Here is a 26,847-nt window from a genome sequence, read left to right on the forward strand (position 1 = left end):
TTACTGGAAATATTACTAGAAATATATTAATTTGACTAAAAAGTTACCTAAATAATCGGAAACAATTTGTTTATGCGGATGATAATGTATCATCTAATTTGTTAAATATTTCATGTGGAGTTCCTCAAAAATCCATATTAGAACCCCTCCTATTTCTAATATATAATATATAAGTTTTATTTTAACGAATTTATAGAAATTTTCGTAATTTCTTTACTTAGAAATATTGTAATGAAATTTCAGACAAAAGCTCCGTTGGGCTTAACGAAGAGATGAGAATACGGCCCCAGAGCGACATTTTTTAGTAGGGTGCGATAAATAACTTAAGAACTACTTGTTAAGGTGCTTTAAAATTTTGTACAGTTGTAATAATATATATGATGAACTCATTGAAACAGGATATTTTTTTGATATTATTATTTGGCAGTATTATGGGCTCTTAAAGGGGGCTGTTTTGGGGTAAAGTTTGACCCGTTAGTTGTATATGCTGTATCTCCTTGGTGTTTTAGGTTAACTTTATAATTTTGCTTCCATGAGTTTTTTAATATATTACAAGGAAACACTAAAAGTTTGAGTTCTATAGCACTTACCATTGTCTCAATATCTATCGTAGCGCCTTTTAACTTTGTCAGGTTTCGCAACCCAAAACTTGGGCCCAAATGTAAAATTTTGATTTTTTTTTAATGTTTTATGCAGTTTTCTAATGTTGTATGAAAAAATCAATATTGTTTAGTAAAAAAAAACGATTTTTGACCATACTACCACCTTAATGGATTTTCAACTTTTTAAAAAAAAAACTTAATTCTAAAACTAATTTAATGAAACAATTTAAAATAATTTGTTAAAAGTTAGTCAACTATATCACTGAATTTTTAACATATCGGACAAAATAGTCTCGTCTGGGTCAGGTTGAATAATGACGTATTCACTTTTAGCACAGTCGCCATCCTTCCAGCAAGATATGCTGCATGTAAACACATATAGACAACCAAAATCTAAACACACTTGTTTATTTTCCTTAGGGTTTGTTTTCGATAACAAAAAACTTTCTGTATTCAAATTAATAGCTTCCATATTATTTTTATTGATTATTTTTTTCATCTCTACCAAGCATGTGGTAATATGGGGCATAAACTGCATTTCAAATACTCGATTATTAGCACAATACGAACAAGGTGGAACATTTTCAAATGATGCAGTTGGTGTAGAAATACTTGACAATATTAGAGGCTCCCCGTTTCGTTTATACCTATGAAAATCAATAATATAATAGTCTTTTTACATTTCAAACAACAAAACAACTTGCAAAACATAGTGCAACAAAGTACACAACAAAGTACGCAAAATCTTGCATAACAAAGTGCCGTTATAACCAAACTTGTAAAAATAATTTAACTTATTATTTACCTCATGCACTGTGTTGGTGAATTTGAAATAATCTTTTTAAAACGATGAAATGCATGGTCACCATGTTTTACTTGTGTTTTTTCATATATTTCAGATTGTCCTTCGGTATTATTCAAACTTACCTGATTGAATTCCTTAACAACGTACTCTTCAAACATCCGCTGTTCATAAGAGCTGTTATCTGTATAAGACACCTCTGATTCATTTAACACAAAACTGGAAACAAAAACAGGCATTTGAATGACCAGTGGCCATTTATAATACTTTTTTGAATAGTGTATAAGCTAACGTATATAGGCATATATGCAAGATCAGATATGCAAGTATATGTAAGCATACATGCAAGAGTATATAGGCAAACGTACATAAATAATGCAAATAAAAAAGTATAAACACATGCTTTTGTAAACATATAGAGTATGTAAACGTATGTAAACAGCTTACACATAATATGGGCGAAAACAAGAAATATCTAAACTATCTTTTGTATTTTGTTTAGTTTCAATGCACTCTAACTTTGAAGTTTGAGAATCAGCTGTTCCAGTTTCCTCACTTTAAAAAAAAAAAAAAAAAAATATAAAATTTTATGGAGGCAAATCAAATAATATCTTTTATATTATGTTATTCCAATCACATCTTTCAACAATATCTTAAAGCATAAAAATTTGTGAAACTAATATTAAAAACACTTACTTACTGATATTATCTTGTGAAAATGGATCCGACACCCAATCATTAGTGCCCCAATCATCTTGATTCTAAAAAATAAAATCATAAACCATTATCTCAAAATTTTAGAAAATATTTTTCTTGATAACTTTTATTAAGAAAAAGAAGTTGAAAATAACTAGATAGGTTGTCAGAATGTTTTTCAATGAATTCGCAACTATACAATTGTTGTGAATTCAATAACAATTTAAGTACAATCACTACACCACAATAATTTTGTTAAGTACACTCACTACGTCTACCCATGTATAGTTCAGTCAACATTTTTCAGATTTTTTTTTTTTAAATTTGTATAAATCATCTTAATCCTATAATCTTTTATTTTCTCTGGAATCTTAAAAATATAAAACTTATGTGCTGTTGCAATTGTCAGGGATGGGCAATTTCTAAATATTAAAATTGAACTTCAAGAACATCTTCTTTTCCCCCTTTCTGTTATTTTACCAATGTATTCATTTTAATTTTTTTCGGACAACATAACTTTAAGGTAAAAAAAGAGAAGTAATAAAAAAGATTGTAGTAATAAACTTGTATAATTTTAGTATTAAGATGTTGTTTAGCATTTAAGAGATAACATTGAATCTCAGGCTTTTAGCATTTAAAAGAACTTAGCATTAAGGAGATAATTAAAAGATGGAGAAACATTAAATCTAAGGAGAGCCAAAGTGGTTTGTAGATGTAGAACATATAGATATTGGGTTTTGACATTTTTATTTGGAGAAAATGGCTGAGGCCATAAAACTTGAAAAAGTTTCATAGATAGTTGTCATGGATAACATAAGTAGAATGACATTAACAGGAGAAAACAAGCCCAATTGTAAGTATTTAAAATTGGAAACAATCAATATTAATACACTAATGATGAATGAAAACAATTGAACAAAAACATCACATTTGATGATGGCTTAAACAAAAATCTGCAAGGATCTCCAAGACATGAACTTTGGGTATAAGCATGGATACTATCTGCATATGAAATACATTTATTGAAGAAATAATAAAAAAAGTTTTCTTTTCTTTTTCTTTTTTTGCCTAAAAAAATGTTTGACTAAAGTTTGCTTTTGAAAAAGAATTAAAGCAGGAAAAATATATTAGTACCCAACCTCTGCAACCTAAATATATTAGTACCCAACCTCTGCAACCTAAATTAAATTTAAATCAAATAACAATAGAGCAATGCTAAAAAACATTAAAAAAAAGAGTCTTTAACGAATCAATTCACTCTATCATCATTCATAAATACTTGTGTGTTAATACACACACACACACACACACACACACACACACACACACACACACACACACACACACACACACACACACACACACACACACACACACACACACACACAAACACAAAATACTTGTGGGTCATATTATTGACAATAAATACATACTAAATTAACTTTAGAAGCATTAGACGTTACTTCAGCCATTTGACTTCTGTACACTGTAGCACTAGAAAATTTGAAAAATTTACATACAGGTAAGTTACAAATAGCTATAAGTAAGTTATAAATAAGGTAAAATGAAAATACAAATTTATATATAGGTACAAACAAAGCACATATAGGTGTAAACATGTTTTAAACAAAATAAGACACCAAAACCAAACACCTCACATAGTCCCCTAAATCCAAAGTGATAACAATAACACCATATTTGGAGTTTCAGCACATACATCAACTAAGGGTTTAGGCAGACAGTATCTACAAATAAAGTACTATATAATTGTATCAAAATTGTACATATTTTTTTTATTATTCTTTGTTATATTTTTTTCTTTATCAGAAAAAATGTTTTGGATTAAAGTCAAATTTTAAAACATACAATGCACAAAAAACAGTACAAATTTAAATCTGCTGAAGTGTGTCAGTATGTGTGCGTGTAAAGTAAAAACACTTATCTAATTTTTTCTTCAACAAGCTGTTTCTCCTTCTGTAGTTCTCAGCAAGCCTCCTGCTTCCTGATGAACATACAGAAGGAGAAACAGCCTGTTGAAGAAAAAATTAGATAGGTGTTTAGACTAACTTATTATTGCTCTGTTCTTAAAGAACATTAAGAACTCTATTTGTAGAATACACTAACATAATTCATATATATTTATATGAGCAATTTTAAAGCTATCAAAATAATCTGATGATAATAATGCCATAATAAATTTATTTCAAAATAATTAATATCTCTATATAATAATGCTGAACTTAAAATAGTAGTAGTGTCCACTTGTACATATTAAGCTGACGACATCCATTAACAAACAAAAAAAAGAGGCAAAAATAGTTTTTTAGATATGTAATATGTAACTTATCATAATGTAATTCTTATAGCTAATGCTTATAATTAACTATTGTCTTAAGGTTGTCAAGCAAGGTCTGCGAGCAAAATAAAGTTGATAAACCTTTCTTAGTTTTTAAGGAAAACTGTTGTTGTACATTGTTTAATTTTACAACTAGTATTAGTAGATTTTATGGGTAATGTTGCAGAATAGCAGTGTAAAATTATTTTAATATTTTGCTTAAAAAAATCTGTGATGGAGTTTTAATAAAAGTTTTTTTTTTACTGTTTTTTTAAACTATTATAATACACCTATCCAACCTAAAGTTCTACCATTTTGGGCGGCGGATTGAGTTATTGTTGTGGTAGTCGAAGTTCAAATATTCAATAAAAAGCTTTTTAAATATTTGTTAAGACTTAGTATTTATCTCTATTTTTAAATTCAACACGATGGAAAGAGGTAACTATGCAATCATAGATAGTTTGAATAGCCATTATAAGCTTTTTAAGTAGAAAAAAAATGAATGTAATGTTTGTAAAGAAAAAAGAACAATGTGCGTTTCAAGTTCTTTAAGAAATTCCAAAGAAAAAAAAGGGGAGAGTTTTATTAAAAAGGTAATGAAAAAATAAGAAAAAATGGAATCCAGGTGACAGTCATCATGTATGTTTTGGTCATTTTGTAGATGGAACACTTACCATTGCTAATACAATTGAATTTGGAAAAAGTTTACTTAAACATTTTCCAAATTCAAACTTTACAGTTTTGAAAGGTATTAGTACAAACAATAACGAAAGTTAGTTTTTCCACATATTTTGTATTCAAAGTTAATTTTAAGGTGAGTTATATTTTTATTACTAACTCATTATTAACTCTAATAAAATAATATATTCATAATTCATTAACTACTCATTAACTGCTACTTATTATTACTATCTATTGAATAAAATAAAAAAGAAAATTTTATTATAATCACGACCAATGTGAGGTTATGTTTGTTTCATGTCAGCAATGTGAATTTTCATCAATTTTAAGAATGGTTGATCTGCCACATAAATTTTTTAATATTCTAACAGTTTTTTTGAGTCAAAAGTGTTTTACAATTTTATATACATTTTATAAAGTTACAATAAATAGCGAGAATATATAGTACTAAATTATTACCATTTTTTTGTAATAGGTTGTAATTGAAATTTTCAATAAAAAATAAACATGGGTAAGCACATAAGTCCAAGCCAAACTTCACAAGTAAAAGCGCTTTTACAACACTCAGAGCATTCACAATGGAAAATTGCTCAAATGTTTAAAGTTTTGCAACATTTTGTCAATAAAATCAAACACAAAATGGAAAATGACAATGAGCAAAAAATCATAAGCATATGACTGGAATTGTATAACCAATTTTGATTACACATTTCCAGTCATATGAAAGGAAACGTGATTTGAAACGTGTAATCAATTTTGAATGAAATCTTTTTGAAAAATTGTTTAAATGTTGACCTAATTACAACCAAATTATGTCAAATTTTCAGGTGTGTTTTACAAACCAATCAACTTTTGAGATCTTGATGGACAAAGCCACTTTTTTTCCAAAGAAGACCAAACAAAAAATATCCAGATTGCATTATACACACTATTAAAGTAATGGTGTGGTCAATTATCAGTGGTAGAGGCACAGAAAGTCTATACATTTTCAATGGGATGATAAATCTAAATACATTATCGAGAAGTTCTGGAGAGCCTACTTATCCTCCAAATACAAGAATGGTTTCTAAATGACAACACATTTACATTTATGCATGATAGTGCTCATGCCATGAAGCTAAAAGCATTACAAACTTTCTTAAAACAAAAAACGTCCCTGTTTTAGAATGGCCAGGGAACTCTCCTGACCTGATTCTGATTAAGAATTTGTGGAACATTCTCAAGAAGAAAATCTCTTTCAAGGTTTCAACAAACAAAAAGGATTTGATTGAAAAACTAGTCTATGATTGGCACCACAATGAAAAAATAAAGACAACAGCAATAAACTGTATTAAAAATATGCCAGACCGAATAGCTAAAGTCATTAAAAGTTGTACCCAAATAATAGTATAACTTATTTGTAATACTCAATAAATTTAAATTGATCTCATTTCTTACTGTCAAATTCAATAGAATTTCCATGAAGGGCTAATACCATAAAATATCAATGATGGTTCTTTGTAACAGCTAAATTGTAAAAGGCATTGAATACATTACGCATAACTTTTGTTCAAAGAAATACCAACATCATTTTTTATCAAATATAGATGTTTTACGCTTGGATCAAGCGGGGGCAAGTAATTTAAAGAAAATAGGAATTTTACTTTAAGACATGCAAGTGGACAACATGCATGTAACAATACAATCTAGACTGCCACCAATGATGAATGCAAAAATGCAACAAGCATGTAACAATGCAATCAGGATTGTATAATATATATATATATATATATATATATATATATATATATATATATATATATATATATATATATATATATATATATAAATATATAAATATATTATGTAATGTAAATATTGATTAAAAATTATTTATAGTATTTAAACATTTAATTACTATTTATTTAAAACATTAATCAATCAATAAAAATTGTATAATATATATATATATATATATTATATATATATATATATATATATATATATATATATATATATATATATATATATATATATATATATATATATATATATATATATATATATATATATATATATATATATATGTATATATATATGTAAATATATTATGTAATGTAAATATTATACATATTATTTTTGACTTTTAAAATAATACAAATAACATTAAAATAACTTAATAAAAGTTTTATTAAGATCTGTTAAAAATAACCCATAGTAAATGTAACTTATTTATTAAAGTAATTTTTTAAATTATACTTATGATTAAAAAAATATAATATATTTTTAAAAATAAAATGTTTTTTAAAATAGAATGTTTTTAATAAAAAAAGTAACATTTTTAAAATTATGTTTACCATAATTATCTCTTCTTTAAATATCTTTAATTTAAAAGGCACCTTAAAATCGCTATGAAAATTATTAACCTTTAATAAAAGTTAAATTAACAGATTTGCTAATATTTATATCAAAATTTTAAAATTAAAATAATAGTAAATACATTTATTAAATGCTTGTTTTTTATTCAAATAGTTACTTAAATACAAGACGTAAAACTACTTTGTTAATTTTACAAATATTGTGCGATTTAATATATGTATATATATAAATATATTATGTAATGTAAATATTGAATAAAAATGTATAATATATATATATATATATATATATATATATATATATATATATATATATATATATATATATATATATATATATATATATATATATATATATATAGGGAAGAAGAGGGTGGGGAGGTACTCAAAAATCCTCCCCCCCCCCGGGAGTTGCTGAAAAAAAAGCGGTATCCCCAAATAAACTCTGGGTTCTTCACTGTGATATGCTTATTTTTTAAGCCAACCTGTTTTATAAAAACTTAAAATTAAATTTTTATAACTATTTAGGTTATTGCTACCTAATTCCGACAGGTTGAACATCAGATAATTAAAAATATCTGGATACAATACCATTGGCCAATATTTAATACTATCCTCTCTAGGTAACCAACTATCTGTTAAGATTAACAGATAAATTAATTTAAACTCAAGAAAAACAGATAACTCAATTTATGCTAACTAAAATTTTTTTTATATTCATTTTTAAGTTCTTGCTTTAGACTGTCTTAGTAGCAATTAATACAGGCTCAAAAAAATTTTTTATTGCAGAAAATGTACTCACTAAAAAACATTCAACATGAAGCCTGTACAAGGAATGTTAACCATACTCTTGTAGATTGTCAATCTACTGAAAGAACCCAGATGACTTCTGGAAAAAGCCTAGACAGAAAGTTTTTGGCAAACTTTTAAAGTATAGACTCTTTTGAAAACTTCATGTTCTTCAATGTTGGATAAACATTCTGGATTGGAAAGGTATCAATACAAGCCTACAAGATTTCTCTCTCCAAAATGTTTTAAAACTCGTGCACTCTTTCAGCAGTTCTCTCAGCAGTAAGAAAAGTTGCATTCTGTCAGCAAAGGGTTTCTGCTGCTATCTTGACTGATTCAAAAGCTGAAACAATATCATATAAAATGTTTACTTGATCATCACTGTACATCAAATGTGGAGAAACATTTTTCAATGCTTTTCTGGTTGAATCTTTAACTTTAAGAAACTATTGAATCATCGCCAGTAGACAGTTTCCTCTTGTTCTGCAGCCAAGGATAGACAAAACCTCAATTTTGTGCTGTTCTTGGTTTTTTCTTGGAGGACATATTTTTAACTGGAAATTTTTTAAATAACTTTTTTTCTGACTTTAGTGATGGTAGGTTGCAAGTAGAGATGGGAAAAGAACCGAACCCAAACTGAACTAGAACCTTACCTACAACCAAACTAAACTGAACTGAACTTTACTCCTTACTGAACCGAACCCACACTGTCCTTACTCTAACCACACCAAAAAGAGCTTTATAGTAGTGAAAATTTTGTAATTCGCACTCCAATAATAGACTCCACATTTTTAAGTTTTGAGTTAAAACGATTTAAAAAAGAAGGACTTTAGGAGATGACATCGAAATTTTTTTTAACTTATGTTTTCTCTCCAACTTTTTTACTTATAACTTAGGCTTTAATACAGTAGAAAAACATTATTCTGAAGTACACAACACTATCAACAACTCAATGGAAATAGAACAAGATAATTCTAAAGTCGCGATAAGTCTACAATATATATATATATATATATATATATATATATATATATATATATATATATATATATAAATTGCAATTTTGTTTATTCAGAGATGCGTAGTAGATGGTAGATAAAATTATTTCTTCTTTAACACCATAGGCGATACGCAAGGACTCAGGCAGTGCAGATGTAGACAGCTTTAGTTAATGTAGTCATTCAGATCAACTACCTCTTTTAAAAAAGAATGTAGCTGACCCTGAATCATATGATTTGCTGGCAAACCTTAAAACAACACCACTCCATTGTCTAAAGTTCTCAGTATTGATACAAGACATGAACTTGACAAATACTTGGCACTACCCATGACTGAAAAATAGCTCAAGTAGACTGACAGCAGGCTACTTGAGCTATTTTTCAGAAAGCTACTGCTTTATGTTTTGAGCACTTTAACTACAGTGTTTTGTTTTTTGAACTTTTAAAGTTGCAATAGTTAAAGAATTGCAAGTTATTTCAAATAATTTGCAATGCTTTAACTACTTAATATTACTTTAATTTATTTATATTATATCATTGTGAATGTAACTAATAAAACAAATAAAAAAACAATTGCGCTTAAACCAAACCGAACCTGAACTATAGTTGTTACTGAACCGAACCTGAACTGCGCTTAAGACCAAACCAAACTAAACTCCAACATTAGATATAACCGAACCGAACTGGACCTGAACTTTAAAAGAAGGGTTCGATTCCCATCTCTAACTGCAAGTGTACTTTCACTTTTGGAATGAGAATGTTTTTATTCATAGAACCACCGAGAAAACTTTGGTGTCAGATTCAAAATAATTGCTGCTGAATTTATCTTCAACACTTGTAACTTGCAATGTTTTAATATCGGTTTTTCAGTAAGGCTTCTTGTACAGAACTTCTTTAATTGCCAAGAAATTCAAGTCAAGCCCAGATTCCAGTATATATGATTTTGATGAATATTAATTGAAAAGCGTTTTTGAATGTTCACTAATAATTTAAACATGATTTTATGGTCATTTCTCATGCAAGATGCAAACCTTATAACTGACTGTATTGCTTGCTATGATTTGTGCTGTAAGTTTTGAAATTATTTCTTTAATTGGTTGCCTTGAGAAAAAAGTTGAAACCTCAGGCTTTCTTGATTTTGTTGCAGCTTTTGTTGTAAACTTTTCCTGTGTTAGTAAAGTAAAAATTATCATTTATTGAAATTTAAATGTTTTAAATCATAAATTAATTAATTAATAATAAAATTAATAATAAAAAAGATAGATTTTAAAATAAGTTAGTAGAGTTAAAAGGCCCTACATTACATAAACTCTAATTTACATCTTATTTTCATAAGTTACTTTGCCTACTGTTGATATTTAAATGATTTAGAATTTACTGTACACACTAGAGTTTCTCAAAAATAGTTAGCTTCAGAAAACAGTTGTTTTCTATTTTTGGAATAAAATTTACAGCAAAATAGTTTGATTTCTAGCATTATTTTTTATTATAGCTTAAACTTAAGGAACATGAGCAAATTCAGAGATTCTCCCAAAAAGTGTGATCAAATATTTGCGCAAAAGTTTGAAATTAAAAAATCTCGATCAACATCTGTGGACGTCAGTTTAATTGTAAGGAGAGCGTTTTACAATTTTTAAAAATTTTCTGTTCTTTTTGCTGTGATTTAGCAATTTGAACTCATCATTGTCTGTTAAAATAGGAGTAACTTTTTCAGTTTTAAGCAATAAATCTAACTCTTCTTAATGAGTTAGTGAAGCTGGACTAGCCTGGTGACCTCCAGAAATATCAGAATCAGAAGTTTTTTCATTTCCTTGAAAACTAAAAATTCTTATTGCCAATTTTACAGCAAAGAACAATGATGGAATATTCGTTGGATCTCTCAATGCTCTTAATAAGCCAGGGTTCCCACAGAAAAAAAAAATCAGAATTCAAGGACTTTCCAGGACCATTTTCCTACTTTTCCAGGATTTACGCAAAATAATTCCAGGACTTTCACAGAATATTTTCCCGAAAAAAAAAAATCCAGGACTTTCCAGGATTTAGCTATAAAAAATTCGGAAAATTTCCTTTGAAATAAGCCATTTAAAATGATAAAAAACTTTATTACCACTTGAAACCAAAATTTTTATAAATAAACTTTTCTAATAAAACACAAAACATAAAGCATAAAATAGTGTAGCGCAGTGGTAGCAGGCTTGCCTTAGAAACTAAGTATCCGTGGTTTAAACCCACCTCTGGGCATATTTTGCAACATCTGTAAGGAAGGAGGCATGAACTTCTTGTTAAATACATTTCTGCGGTGCTCTATTATAAGACCGTAATGACTTCTTAGGGCACCTAAAATAAAAGCATATACATACATACATATATATATATATATATATATATATATATATATATATATATATATATATATATATATATATATATATATATATATATATATATATATATATATATATATTATACGATAATATTAGTTTAATTAAGTTTATAGTATGAGTTATACTAATGCGCGTTGCAGTATTATAATAAAATTTGTTATCTTTACATTTTATTATGGCTACTACCGCTGTAAAGAGAAAAATGAACACAAAATCAATAAAAGAAAAGTACGCTGCTTTAAGGGAAATTGGAGGATTGTCAAAGTCTCAGGTTACTACGAAATAGACTACATGTTCCTATATCAATAAGAGGATTTAGTTCTACCTCTTGCCTTAGTTCACTGAAATTTTTGAGAATTAACAATTTGACATTGGGACCATCGGAAGACACTTGTAAAATCTTTGCTTTGTCAATTTCAGATACACCACTGAGAAATGTATTTAAAACATCCTCAGCAGTGGAGCGTCCCATAAACTCTGAATTAAGATATCGAGTATTAACGATGTCAGATTTTTCATTCCAAAACCTGACTAAAAGATCCATTGAAATATTTGATTAAGTGATTCGCCAAACGAAATAGTGTAATTTGGAGCAGTTGAAAGTGTCAATAATAACTCACTACGAAAATATGGAGCAAGTCCATATGTAGCCACATACCCGGCCTTTGTTTGACCACATTGAAATGACTTTGCAATATTGCTATCAGGGAACATTTTTCTGAACAATTCTCCAGAATTTGATGAGGTATTCATTGAATGCCTCGAGTAAACAGTATTTAAAACCCAGCATATCTCAGCTTCAAGTGTCAATAATCCTATAAACAATTGATCAATTGTTTTTGATTTGCTTGATTGTGATATAGCTTCAGAACAAGTTTCTAGAATAGAAGGTGGGGAAGTTAAAGGTGATAAATATGATTTGATGGTTTGCTCTAAAGGTTTTCTTGGTATATGCTTTTTGCTTCTCATATGCGATGTTAATGCAGCCTCTCCCATGTTAGAAACATTGATTTTACTAAAGCAATAGTTACACTTAGCCATTGTTTCATTTATCTTCTGAACCCAGGGTTTAAATTGATCATCATATAACCATTTTTCTTGAAATACACACTCATTTTTAGGCATTTTTTAAATAAATTACACTAAAAGAAAAAACATTTTGAAAAAATCTAAACATAATTTTAAAAAACTGACAGCAATTTAAACTATGCTATAAACATTTAACTAATTTAAAAATAAAAAATATGAAAAATTCTCAATCAATCATATAATTCTCATCATGTCAAGCATTTTTACAGATATATTAAGTAGAAGCAACCAATTGTGTACTATACTTAACATTTTTAAATATTCATCTTAATCAAAATGTATTTACATTGGCGAGAAGGAAAATATACTTGATTATGATATTATTCCTAAATCGGAACTATAAAATTTAAACTCTTAAAATTTATTATTTTAAATGTTTGGATGATACCTGGGACTCAGCTTCCAAGTTGTGAGCTTTGTGGAGATTATATAAATTAAAATTTTAACTATGGAACCCATGTTACATGATAATATGACTAAAAATTTTGAAATTTAAATCCTTGAATTTAAATTCCAGGATTTTCCAGGACTGTGGGTAGTAAACGACCGGGGCTATGGCCGGGGCCAGGTTTGATAACACATAGCCGCGACCGGGGATGAGTTTATGATCAGTGCTGCATTAATATTGATAGATCCTATAAAAATGTTATTTTTAATTAAAATTTATAATATGAGTTATAATTAAAAACAATACTTTTATAGGATCTATCAATATAAATGCAACCCCAGTCATAAACCCAGGCGGGGCTGCATTAAAATTGATAGATCCTATAAAATATTGTTTTTAAATAAAATTCATATCATAAATTTTAATTAAAAATAACGTTTTTATAGGATCTATACATATTAATGCAGCCCTGATCATAAACCTGGTCATGGCTCTGGCCCCGGTCGCTTACTAACTGTGGTAACCCTGTAAGTTCATCATATCATTATTCCATCTTTCACTTGTTCGCTTCTTGAGATTTTCATAACTCCTTTCCAATGTTGTTAATTAAATTAAATTGTTTTTTTAGCAGTAGTTTTTAAAGTTAATAACAGTATCAGCTGTCATTGAATTTTCATGACTCAGTGCTAAACAAAGATTTTGATTGGTTCCATGGCAGTTTACAACATTGACAAAGCATTAAAATCCACCTAGTGGTGTAGTGGTAGAGCACATGCTTTATAAGCGAGAGGTTCCAAGTTCAATCCCTAGCACGCCCCAGGTAGTACAGCGCTTAACTTTTTTCTCTACGCAGCAGCCTTGTTCGTAAAGGTTCATGTTTCGGAGTTATAGATTTAAGAGAGAGTTATAATCACAATTAAGTAGCCTCCTCGTCTGTAGTGGCCTTCTTGGCCTTGGGGAGGTGAATTTAATAAAAAAAAAAAATAATAAATAAACTCAGTTACTAAGTTAATGTCTCAAACAGGCAAAGTTTCATTTTAATCAGTGGATCAATGATTGTGGGGATAGAATTTCAATGATGTTGAACTTCAAGCTACAGTTCCATTTCAGCTCTAAATGCTTGAGTTACTTTTGACTGAAATATTAGACTTTTAACAGTCAAACTTCTAATATATTTGACAAAATTTTGTGCATTTTTTAAAACAGAGTAGAAATCAATTTCTGAATAATCTACTTGCAAAACCTTTATGTCATTATTTTCAAAATTTTAACCTAATCTTAACCCTATCTTAATTATCAGAGTGTGAATCTTTAATTGTCATTAATTTTACAAAATGTCAGTTACTCCCAAGTAAATGGCATGATTAATACAATTCTAGTCAATAATCTTGACAATTTTTATGTATTTATTGTTGATTGCCGCACTGTCTTGTGTTCATCCTACCAAATCTTTTTCAAATCCATTTGAAAAGCTCTTTAAGTGATTTGATACTTTTTCAACCATTGCTTCAGCATTGCACAAGCCAAAGATGCAAACTAATACCAATTTGTTTGTTTTTTTTCACTACAATGAAGATTTATTCCAAAGAAGTAGCGGCTGCGAAGAGTTGTATACTCATCAATACTTATACTGAACTTTCATTATTTTTGAAACAATTTCTGAAACCATTTGATTTATCTTATTATAAAAATCGGCATCGATAAGCTTTATTAACCAGCTCACATTTTTCGGAACTTGATATCCTTTTTATTTGATTGCATTACAAATGAAATTACAAAATGATTTCTGGTGATAGCTCTAATGGATATTTTATCTGTGGCCATGTCAGAAACTATATTTAAACTCTTATGTTGAGCGAAATCAAGCATTGTTTTAGGTTGCTTTTCTGCTACAACTTGTTCAGGAGGAATTTTTTCAGTTCGAGAACAATTCCATTTTAAGTGAGCCCTTAAGCTTGCGGTAGTCAAAAGATTCTTTCATTTTGTTGCAAACTCCTAAACAGATGACATCTCTATTGAATCAAGGTGTACATTATATATACATATAGAATATATCTTCTTCATAAAAAGAATAATGTCTACTTTCTAGAGAAATATTAAATAATTAATCACAAATTCAATTAGTTAAACTAATAATATCAAAAACTCAACCTCACTGTTATGCTTTTTATACTTATTTATAAAAAGTGAATCAGTATTAAGTTTAAACACTTATTTCTATATTTTATTAAACTTAAGTAATTATGTTAAAACTATGTGCAGTTTCTCCTATCGTTATTCAAACACTGTTAAGTTTAGCACAGCAGCTTTTATTCCATTTGAGGGAGAATTCTTAATTCGGAATTGATTACTTAAGAGAACAGTTTTGAAATCATTATATAGAGTTTTTTATATAATTCTCTAAAGATAACTGGTTGTGTTGAAATCTTTAATGATTTTTCTAAATGAATTTTAGAAATGATTGGAAATCAAAAGCTGGACATTTTATACATTTTTAGGTCCTTACAGTATTGATATAGAGGCCCCAATAAACCCACAACTGCATTGGCATATATTTAAGAAAAAAGGCCCCTGCTGGGGCCCTAGGGTCGAGCATAGCTGCACCCATGTGCACAGGTTAATTTGGCATTGTCTTCATCATAAACATGTTTATTTGAAACATTATGCAACTAAATTAAAATGGTGATTTAATCCATTTAATATCCAAAACAAAGCTTAAAAAGGCATTTATGGCATGTACTATATATGAAAAACTGATCTACAGTTAAAAGGACCAAGTTTATAGCAAAACATTATTGGTACTACTGTAACGCAATAAACAGATATAATTAAAGCATAACTTTTTATGAGATAAAATGAAGAAAATGAGGTAATGTTTGCAATTCTACTTTTACACTTTGTAAAGCAAAAAATGTTTATTACTAAAAAAGCTTTATCAAATAACATTTTATAAAGTTAATTTAAAATAGACATCTTTATTTGAATTTTTTATTTAAATTGTATTTATTTTTTATTTTAGCCTTTTTTATAGTGCAATTATTGTTCAGCGCAATAATTGGTTGTTTGTTTTTTTTTCAAAAAAAAAAATTTTTTGAAGATTAAAAAAATATTATTATAACTCAAAGAAAAACTATTTTAATGCAATTAACAGAATAGCAAAAAGTAATAAAATAAATAAGCTAAATAATAAAAATAAACTAAATAATAAAGTAAAACAAATAAAAATTAAAACAAAAATAACTGGTTTGCAAAATATTTGTAAAAATACAAAATTTAAAGTAATAATAATAATAAAGATATAAATAAAATTAACCTTCCGTGTTTCTTTAAACATTCCTTTTTAATGCATACAAATGTATTAAGTGTACGGTGATAATTTGAGTCTAAAAGTGGACAGTATATTTGAGCTACTTGCCACATATAATCTCCACAAAGCTCACAACTTGGAAGCTGAGTCCCAGGTATCATCCAATCCTTTAAAATAATAATTACAAGTCAACTTTTAAACATATTGTGCTTAAAGAGATTTTATTTTCATTAATTTCAAATTTAATAAGATTTTTGTTACAACTTCATTAAGAATTCAATTTCATCACCAGCATAAGTTTCTGCTTCTGTCTCAGCAAATTGATATCAAATTTGGTTATGTATCAATAATAAAACAGTGAGTTTAATTAGGCATTTATATGAAAAAAATCAATAAACCCAAGTAGAAATATTAATGTAATTCAAATAAAACTCAGTCAAAATTTAAAATAATAAGCTGTGGATACCAAATAATTTTATAAATAATAATCAAAATGAATACTTATAAATAGTTGCTTTTTAAAAAATTACAAAATTAATTATTAAACTAATCGAATTAATTATTGCACCCTTAAATAAATTATTCGAAAATTACCTCTAGCTGAAGAGCTTGTTTTACAATAATTTTAATAGCTTAACTTTAAAAGTTTAATAATTTTTTGTTATGTTTATATTAAAATTTAGTAATACTTTTTGAACTCTATATTTTTGGAAAAATATCTAAGGAAAAATTTAAAAGTAAAACTACGCACCGGCAATCCACCAAACTTGTTACAGCTCCAGTCCACGCTCTCAATAATCTCATCATCTTGAAATCCTATTAGGGTACTCATTTTAATAGAACTGTTGTTTAATTTTTTATAGCCTAAAAAAGTACCCTTGACTTAAATATAAAATTACATGAGATACATGTTTATTTAATGATGACATAATGGAATGTTGTTAATTATGACCTAATGGACTGTTGTTAAATCCGCCTTTTTTGGAAAATAGCATTTCTGGTGTTGGCCTGACAAGATTATCTGTTTGAGTCATAGGGTTGTAATGTTATGCCAGCATTAAGTTAGCTAAATTTTTTAAGGCCAAATTTGTAGATTTGACTACCCTCTAAAAACTCATCATTAGCTGGAAGCTTCATCATGTTTGCACAAAAACACTGTGGAAAAAAAGTTGTGCAACTGTAATCTCTATATTGACCTTCCTCCCTATTGTAGTGTTAGGTTTAATCAAATTAAAGATTCAGTGTCAAAAAAAAAAAAAAATACTAATAAACAAAGATATACAAGAACAATTGATAAAAGAAAAATATAATTTTCATGTTTGAATTTTTTTTAAAGTGGAAACTTATTCAAAATTGAAATTTAATGCCAAAAATTTTACTATATATTACTATTGATGTTGTTGTTATTGTTGTTGTTATTATTATTATCATTATTATAAAAGGAAATTGCTATCAATCAAAAATGAAATCAATGCAAAAAGGCTGTCTGATGCTAAGCTCCATTATTTTCAGTTCACTAAATCTTGTACCTTATCTCAAAAGTCTGAATCTTGTTTTCCTGTCTGCTGAAAAATGGCATCCGTGGTTCCAATTTTTAATATCTCTGGTGAACATTCTGACCCCTCTAACTATTGTCTAATCTATAGTCTTCTATCTGCTATTAGCAAAGTCTTTGAGTCATTAACCAATAAATTTCTAACAACCTATTTTGAGTCAAATAACTTACTGTCAGACAATCAACAATGTTTTCGATTTGCTAACCGCTGTGACTTGAAGATTTTATTGCACATTACATGAAGGCGGAGAGGCTAGAGCTATGGCTCTTGATTAATCTGAAGCTTTCAACAAATTTTGACATTATCTGATCTTTTCTTTCTAATCCCTTTAATAAAGTCATCCTCAAAAGTCAATAGTCTTCTTTATTTCCAGTAATTTCTGGTACCTCAAGGTTTTTTTCTTGGCCCAGTTTTGTTTCTTATCTTAATTAATGATTTTCCTGTCAACCTTACTCCAAAAGTGCCTCTAATTGCTGATGACTCAACTTTATACTCCTGGCAGCTGATCTTGAATCTGACCTCACTTCTGTAACAGTTATTTACTGCAAACAACTATTGCAATACTGTCGATATTCCTGTATTGATGAATGGCTGTGATAGCAATTAATTGTATATATGAAACCATATATTCAATTAACTGCTAAGTTAGCATCTACTAACGTTGCTTCTCTTTATTGTGCTCGCCATTTTCATACTTCTGATTCCATTCTTTAACTCTACAAATCTCTCATCTGCCCCTGTATGAAATACTGTTTATATATTTGAGCTTGTTCTTCTAATGATGCTCTTTCTCTAGACAAACTCCAAAATTGCATTGTAAACATAGTTTTACCTTCTCTATCTGCCAAGCTTGAGCCTCTCTTCCATCTTTGTAAAGTTGCATTCCTTTTTTTTTTTTGGTTGATGGAACTAGAGTTGATGGAGCTATCAGCTCTAGTTCCATCAACCCAAAATCATTCTCGCTTGACTTGTCATTCAGCTAAGTCTCTTTTCTTTGTCTACTTTTTTCCCTCATACTTCAGCCTTTGGAAATCTCTTTCAACTTCATGTTTTCCTGACTTATACAACCTACAGCTTTTTAAGTCTTCTGCAAACTTTCTCCTTGCTCTTTAACTCTATAAACTCTTTGTTTTCTAGAAACCTCCAACTTAATAGTGGTTTCTTGCAGCATTGTTGGGAGTGAATCAGAATAATATTTAAAAAGTTAAATATCTGTCTGTCTGTGAGTCGACATTTTATTTTGTCTACTCAAAAATTACAATGTCTACAGTATAAGCAATAAAGGAACTTTATTTTTAGCTAATTGAAAAGAGATTTTAACAAAAAAAAATTAAAAATAATTTAATAATTAAACTTTAATAAAGTGTTTAAAAAAGTGTTATATATAAAACCTTTATACACAACTTATTGTGTATAAAGATTTTATGCAACACTTTAAACTTTATATAACACTTTATTAAAGTGTTTTTAATATTGGTAAAATCATTGTATAAAGAATGGAGGAACGCAGGCTAATCGTGCTGCATGATCTGAAATGGAGATTACCTAATATTACAAAAAACGATCCTAAATTTTAACTAAATTAAATTTTAATTAAGTTAAAATTTAGGATCGTTTTGTGTAAATATTAAAGAACATTATGATAATTTTTAAAATTATTATAATGTTCTTTAATATATACTTAATATATATTATTAATATATATTAAATATATCTAAAATAATATTATATACAAAATATATATAAGAACATTATAAAAAATATATAAGAACATAAAAGAACATTATATACAAAATATATATATATAAAACATTATATATGATAAAATATAGTATTATGCATAAACCCGACCTTAACGGGAACGTTTTTGTGCCACGCTTTTTTCAGTCTTTTTAAAAGTGGCAGGGTAAAAATATGTTTCGCTGTTTTTTATTTTTAGAAATTTGTATCAACATAAGTTTTTTTTTGAGTACTAGAATATTTTAACTTCAATTCTGCACGGAATTCTTTTTTGTAAAATTTTGAATATAATAAATTTATTGTTGTTTAAAACTTCCTTGTTGTTTGTGCATCAGGTATGTATTGAAGATATACTGGGACTTTTTTCTAATGTATTTAGACTTTTGCAAAAACTTTTTTTCCTGCTACCTGCTAAACTTCATGAAAAAAAGCCTGCCCAGACGCCCAACTAGTTTACCTAAACTAGATACCTATTTTTGACTTGAGTTCCGCTATACACCCTGGTTAGTTGGGGGAGGGCATATCATAATAAACATTTGAACTTTAAAAATGACGTCAACCTTTACTCCATCGGGTGTTAGTAATTGAGCTCAAATAGCAATATTGATTTTTTTAAAATTGTTTGGTTTTAACTTGTTAGTTAGGTCATCTTCAATTTTCAGAACTTATTTTGAATGATGGAGTCATTTTATGTGTTGTTTTATTATTACTAGTAGTAGTAGTATTATTACTATTAATACTAGTAGAAGCCATTTTTTATACCGAATTTTTTCTCCTTTAAAAGTGGCGTGTTTCTACACAAGAATCAATTTTTAATAAGTTTAAAAATCAATTTATTTCATTAAGCCAATTTTTTATCATGCCTAAATTTAACTGCTGTAAAATAACAATTAAAAACGGAATAAAATAGCCCCTGTTGACGGTGTTTAAATTTTCCTGTCAACCTTACTCCAAAAGTGCCTCTAATTGCTGATGACTCAACTTTACCCGGCAGCTGATCTTATAAAATAATAGTGAATAGTATATATAAAACAATAAAAATTATAAAAATATATTAAAGAGAGTTATAGACGCCCTTTTAATGCCCCGCATACGTCTTTTATTTATACTCATTCAATTTTTTATGGCCTTTCTTTTGATATCAAGCTTTATGAATTTTGATAAGAATTGACAAAGTTATGACATTTAAAGTTAAGAAAAACTCTAAATTTGGTCATCGTTTTTTCAACAAATCCATATATCAAAAAATTCGACGCCTAAAATAACTAACAATGTTGGATTATACTGGCAGGAGGAGTAATTTTCCCAGGGACTTGCCTAGGTTAGGCCTCAATCTTAGACACTATTGCTATTGTAATTTTCTGAAAAAACATAACTAAACCGAAAATAACATTGTAATTTTTTATCATTGTTATTTGAAAGTGTTTTGTTACGTGTTACATATAATGAGCATAACTTATATTTAAACGAATTTATACTAAATAATACAATTTATTATATAATCTATAAACTGTTAAAGTATTGATTGTTTTTATTGTATCAACTCTTACTAGAAATTTTGTGCGGAAATAATGTCTACTTAATGTTTCAATCGATAATAATTCGTGAAGTTGGAATCATAGGGTTTATTTTCCCTTTTGTAATGATGAGATAATTTAATAAAAATTTTGTTTTTTAATTTAAAGAATTTTTTTAAATTAAAAAACAAAATTTTTTAAGTTTTTCAAATTAAAAGATTAAAAAATCAAGTTTGTTAAATTAATTGCTTAGAACATAGTCATAAAAATAATCAACATCTTCTTGCTAAACATCTAGTTTTTGAAATATTATGCAAAGAACAATGTGTTTTTAATTTCGTATCTTATTGAATTTTCACTGAAAAAGTTATAGATATGCTGGAGAGTACCAAAGAAAGTTACTGAATGAACATCAAGGAAAATTTATGACTCATGAACAGACATGTTTTGCAGGGGCTTACGCTACAAATATTCTTACAAGAATTGCAACAACAAAAAAAATTTAGTATATTTAAGGTTTTAGTAATTACTTATCGGTAAAATTGAATTAAGTACTAAAATTATCTTCAAAATTTTGTTGAAATGAAAAATGTTAAACGACTTATAATGACAAATTTCGAGAAACAAAAAAAAAAATTCCTAAAGAAACTGACCGTGGCTACTGGGTTCAAGGCCTCTCCCCTAAAATGTGTCATAAGGGCCCAATACCTTTTTTTCATTAGGTATTACTAAAAAAAAAAGGATTCATACATTTACAAAGAGGAAAACCTCGCAAGTAAACAAGCACAAACGAGCCAAAAGTTTACTGATGAAATTAATATATTAAAAAAGAAAACTATAGATTTTGGAAAAAAAGATCACGCCAAAATAATCTTTGAGTTGACGGAGTAGCCGAATCTCCCTCTAAAACACAGAGTTACAGTGCTGACAGTCAAAAATATCTTCAATAGCCAATCGGAAGACATAGTAACCAATCGGAGGACATAGTAACTGAAAGAGCCCACGAAGTAGAACATGTCAAAAAAGATATGCTGCAGACTATAATTCTCAAACTTTTAAATTTTCATGAAAAAGACAAAATATTATATTTAGCAAAAAAACTTAAAAGCAGTGAAATATAAATAATTCAATATTACGCAATTGAAACCGAAGAAAAATGAAAAAAACATTGGGAAGAAATAAAAGGCACGGAAAAGATGGTAAACTTGCAGTTATCAAAAATAATAAAATACCTGTACGAGAGTTTCGAAAATAAGTTAATTGCTCAACTTCAAATTTGTTAAAATAAGCTCTTAAACAAGTTTAATGACTTGAGAAATAATTAACTTCAAAACGAAAACAATTAAACTTTTTTGAAACTGATATCAATGTTTTACTTAATAACTTTTACTACGCAGATATACATCTTTTTAAAGGATTAAATTTTAACTTGCAGTACTTTGATATTCAAACTTTTATAACGCAGTTAGAAAATAATATAAAAAAATTTCATGGTGATTATCATACGTCATAATAAGATATGTAAATGTAAATGCAGGCAAATTAAAAATTTTTTTTTCAGAATGCAATTTTTTTTAAACATGACTTGTCTAACAGAATCATGGTGTGAGGATGAGTCATTTCAAAAGAGCTTAAATTTTACATTACTAATTACAAACTTATTTCATTTGAGAGAAAGATGCTCAAAAGGTTAATGGGAATTTTAGTTTACATTCGTAATGACTACGATATCAAAACTAGAAAAAACCTCTCAATATCTAATTCAGAGAATGAGGTCCCAACAATTGAGATAATAACTAAAAACTAGCTGACCAACTCCACACAAACTTTTTTATACCTTTTATATATATCCTAGCTTACCGGACCCGTGAAACGAAAACGACCATTTATGTACTTATCTATTCCGCACCAATCATTTCTATACCTATCTCTTATTTACTTCAATATTTTTTAGTAAAATAATTCATTCTGAAAAATTGCTTTAAAAGCAAAAAAATTAACACGCGCACCATTTCTGCATAAGTAGAGCTTATAAGAAATTATAGTTAGGTTTGTTTTTCTCCTAAACGCATATTGTTGATTGCTCAGTGGTTTGGTGCGCTGCCATCAATGTCGTTTTGGGATCTCTCCGTAATAAATTTTGAAAATTTTCAATCTTGCTTATATTTGTAGCAAAATAATAATAATACAGCAAAAAAGATTTCTAATTGTTAAAATAAAATTTGAAAGTTTTCTCATTTTATAGATATATTATACACGATTGCTCTATATAGGGGAACGTGGGGTAAGATGACGAATGGGGCAAGATGACAACCTACAGTTATCTCTTAAGCAAAACTAAATATAACAGTTGACATTAGCTGAAAGGGAAGTAGAATAATTTTACTAAATTTATCAATGGTTTCTTTTTAAATATTATTTTTGTGACGAAAGTTAAGTATTAAAAAAGTTTTTCCGACATTAAGAAAAAAACTTTTTATCCTCGTTTTACTTGATTTATTACGTCGCTACATCACCAGCTAAAGGTAAGCGAGAAATTTTTATTTAGTTTGATTAAACTGGAAGCCATACAAGAAATATTAGGCTATGATAATTTGATTATGTACTGATTCTGATTCATTTTAAAGATTGTATTAGCCTGGGGCAAGATGACGAGGGCAAGATGGCTTGTCCGTAATCTATATTAAATGGAAGTTTCCTTCTACTGTTTGCTATTCTTGTATTGTTCAGTCATTATTTTATTACGAAATACAATATTTGTTTGACAATAGTTTTATTTTGTTGCGTTGGAGTTTGCTACAAACTGATTACTAGGTTGTTACTGTTTTTTTTTTTATATAAATATCAATTTTCGATATAAATGTATAATTTATTAGTTTTAAAAGTTACACCTTTATTTGTATTACTTTTTTAATAAAAAAGAATTTGTGATAATGGTTTTTGAGGCGTTTATACCTTTATAGAGTTTTCTTTGCTTAAAGTTTTAAACTTTGTTAACTCAAATCGTCATCTTGCCCCGTATGCGGGGCAAGATGACGATTTGAGTTAACAAAGTTTAATGAGTTTTTCCTTAGTTATTTTCTACTTTTAGAGTGGTTTTTTGATACATCAGCGACGCGGAATGATTTTTCATCACTTTTAAATCAAGTTTTAATTTTTGGGACAGATATTGACTAAGATACAAGCGTTTTTCGAAATGTTCGTCATCCTGCCCCATGTTCCCCTACTCATTTTATAGATATATTATACACGATTGCTCTATATACTCATTTTATAGATATATTATACACGATTGCTCTATATACTCATTTTATAGATATATTATACACGATTGCTCTATATACTGTATGGAAACTCAACATATGCTAAAGACGTTTACACTTACAGGCATTTGTACGTAACGCTATACAAACGGCAGAACTTTTTTTTTAATTTTATTTAGGTACCAAAAGAAGCCCTTACAGTCTTATTAAAGAACACCGCGAATGAGAATCTAATTGGACGTTCATCCCTTCTTCCTAACCGATGTCGCAAAACGTGTCCAGAGGTGGGGTATGAACCACGGATTCTTTGTTTCTGAGGTAAGTGCGCTACCATTGCATCACGGCTGTTCAGAACTGCTCATGATCTTAGACCATTAAAAACTATAGACGCGGTCTTAGCTATAAAACGATAATCTAAAAGTTAATCCAAAAAAATTTTGCATAGTGACGTCAGTTGGTCAGGGTAACATTAGTTTTTGCTATCTCTAATAACATCTGTCCAGCAACATCTGTAAATACACTGAGGTATAACAATATCTGTCCGACAACATATGAAATTTTATTGATGTCTAATAAAATCTGTGTAAAAAGTATATGATTACTACAGATGTAGTTACATCTTTTCAATTATTCAAGTATAACAACATCTGTGCAAATACATTTGGAGATTTTATAGAAGTAGTAACATTTATTCAGTTATGTTAAGAATAACTACATCTGTACAACAATATCTGTGATTTCTACAGATGAAGTTACATCTTTTCAATTATATTAAATATAACTTCAGGATTTTATGAAATTATTAAATAGTAATGCATTATTTTAACCCGATGTAGTTTTATATATGTTTTTTTTCAGACGTAGTTACATCTGGAAAAAAATAATGAATATAAATGCATTATTTTAACCACAAGTAGTTACGAAGAAACTTTTTTTCAGATGTAGTTACATCTGGAGGAAATTCTTCCAGATGTTATTGGATTTGGTGAAAAATTCCCTGATGAAGTTACATCTTCCTAAAGTTGTTGTAAGGGGTCTTTGAATTTACAGATGATATCGGACAACTTTAATGAAATAAGTTAATGAAAATTTTTAAACTATATAACAATAAATGCTATAGATCAAAATTAAAGATGCTGCCGCAATGGAATTTTCAAGTGAAAGTAAAACTGTTAAACTTGATATATGTTTTAGTACGTTAATTTGAAATTTACGTAAATTAGATATTTGCTTACACTTCCGTTCACGTTTTCTTATAACAAAAAGACCTGCGACTCTTTCTCGCCATTACCATGGTTGCATTGGCTGCCAAGGGCTCTGTGTCAAACACGCTTGAAGAGGCACTACTATTACTAAAACTACTACTACTAAAACTATTAAGTTATTTAACTATAATATATCAAGATACAAAAAAACACTATAGTTTCTACATGTTATTGACCACCTGATGGCGATGCTGTTTAATTTTCAAATTATCTGCAACAATTTTTTATCAAAAACAATAATGAACAAAAGACATTATCCTGCATTGGTGACATTAACAAATATTTACAACTTCCACTTCTGCTATAGATAATCAAACTAACTCTTTTTTAGATAAATCCTTAAAAACAGGAATATTTAAAAAGATCACATCACTTTCCGATTTTCTGTTCCTTTATTGAAGATGCAAAAATTTGTAATAATTCTAAAATCAAAACCTCGAAACGAGGTTTTGATTTCTGTGTTAAAATTCAAAGAGTCTTTATAAACAATAAACTCGATAAAAGTATACCAAGAGTGTTATCTGGGTAACACAAATTCCGCTTATAACCTATTTCTTGACATCTTTCTTGAATATTTTTCCCAACACAAGAAATAGAACTTATACAAAATAAATGTCCGTGGATTACAAGCGGAATAAAAAAACCCTTCGAAAAAAAGCAAAAAATTTACATCAAGTATTTAAAAACAGAACCAAAACTAATCTTAATGTTTATAACGAATATAAAAACCTAATTGAAAAAATAAAAACAAATCTAAAAAAAGATTTACAAAAAAATAATGGGAGCATAAAGAAAACGTGGAAGTTATGAAAAAAATTATTGGCAAAAGTAAATCAATTTTTGAAATATTACCCATTAAATAAAGAAGATATATCTAATGGTCTGATCTATCTACTAATCTAAATCTACATTAAAGAAAAATTGGCTTAGAAAAATCATTTCAAAATTACTTTAGTGACTTTGAGTGTTCTTTGCCAGATAGTGATCTAATCTTAGGTAAACTAGAAACAACAATCAAATCAATTAAAAAGACTAAGACCCCAGATATTAAGGTACATTTCCATCAATGTTGTACTTT

General features: G+C 28.1%; 1 protein-coding gene across 1 annotated transcript; it reads right to left on the reverse strand.

Moving 5' to 3' along the window:
* Nucleotides 1-802: 802 nt before the first annotated feature.
* LOC101234479 (programmed cell death protein 2-like) lies at nt 803-17,326 on the reverse strand. Its single transcript, XM_065796267.1, has 7 exons — nt 17,180-17,326; nt 16,435-16,595; nt 3,534-3,594; nt 2,101-2,165; nt 1,852-1,959; nt 1,408-1,623; nt 803-1,249 (listed from the first exon to the last, which is right to left on the reverse strand). The coding sequence occupies exons 1-7, from the start codon at nt 17,258-17,260 to the stop codon at nt 862-864; spliced, it is 1,080 nt and encodes a 359-aa protein (XP_065652339.1). The 5' UTR covers nt 17,261-17,326; the 3' UTR covers nt 803-861.
* Between the last annotated feature and the right edge of the window lie 9,521 nt (nt 17,327-26,847).

The sequence above is a fragment of the Hydra vulgaris genome, chromosome 04, assembly GCF_038396675.1.
Source record: "Hydra vulgaris chromosome 04, alternate assembly HydraT2T_AEP".
Classification (NCBI taxonomy): Eukaryota; Metazoa; Cnidaria; class Hydrozoa; order Anthoathecata; family Hydridae; genus Hydra; species Hydra vulgaris.

What these genes read in the sequence shown, in the direction of transcription:
- LOC101234479 (XM_065796267.1), bottom strand. Translation starts at nt 17,260, where the DNA reads ATGAGTACCCTAATAGGATTTCAAGATGATGAGATTATTGAGAGCGTG. An exon ending in TGTTTAAAGAAACACGGAAG is followed by an intron (nt 3,595 to 16,434) that starts GTTAATTTTATT and finishes CAAATTTTCTAG; the next exon opens with TGCTACAGTGTACAGAAGTC. An exon ending in TCACCAACACAGTGCATGAG is followed by an intron (nt 1,250 to 1,407) that starts GTAAATAATAAG and finishes TGATTTTCATAG; the next exon opens with GTATAAACGAAACGGGGAGC.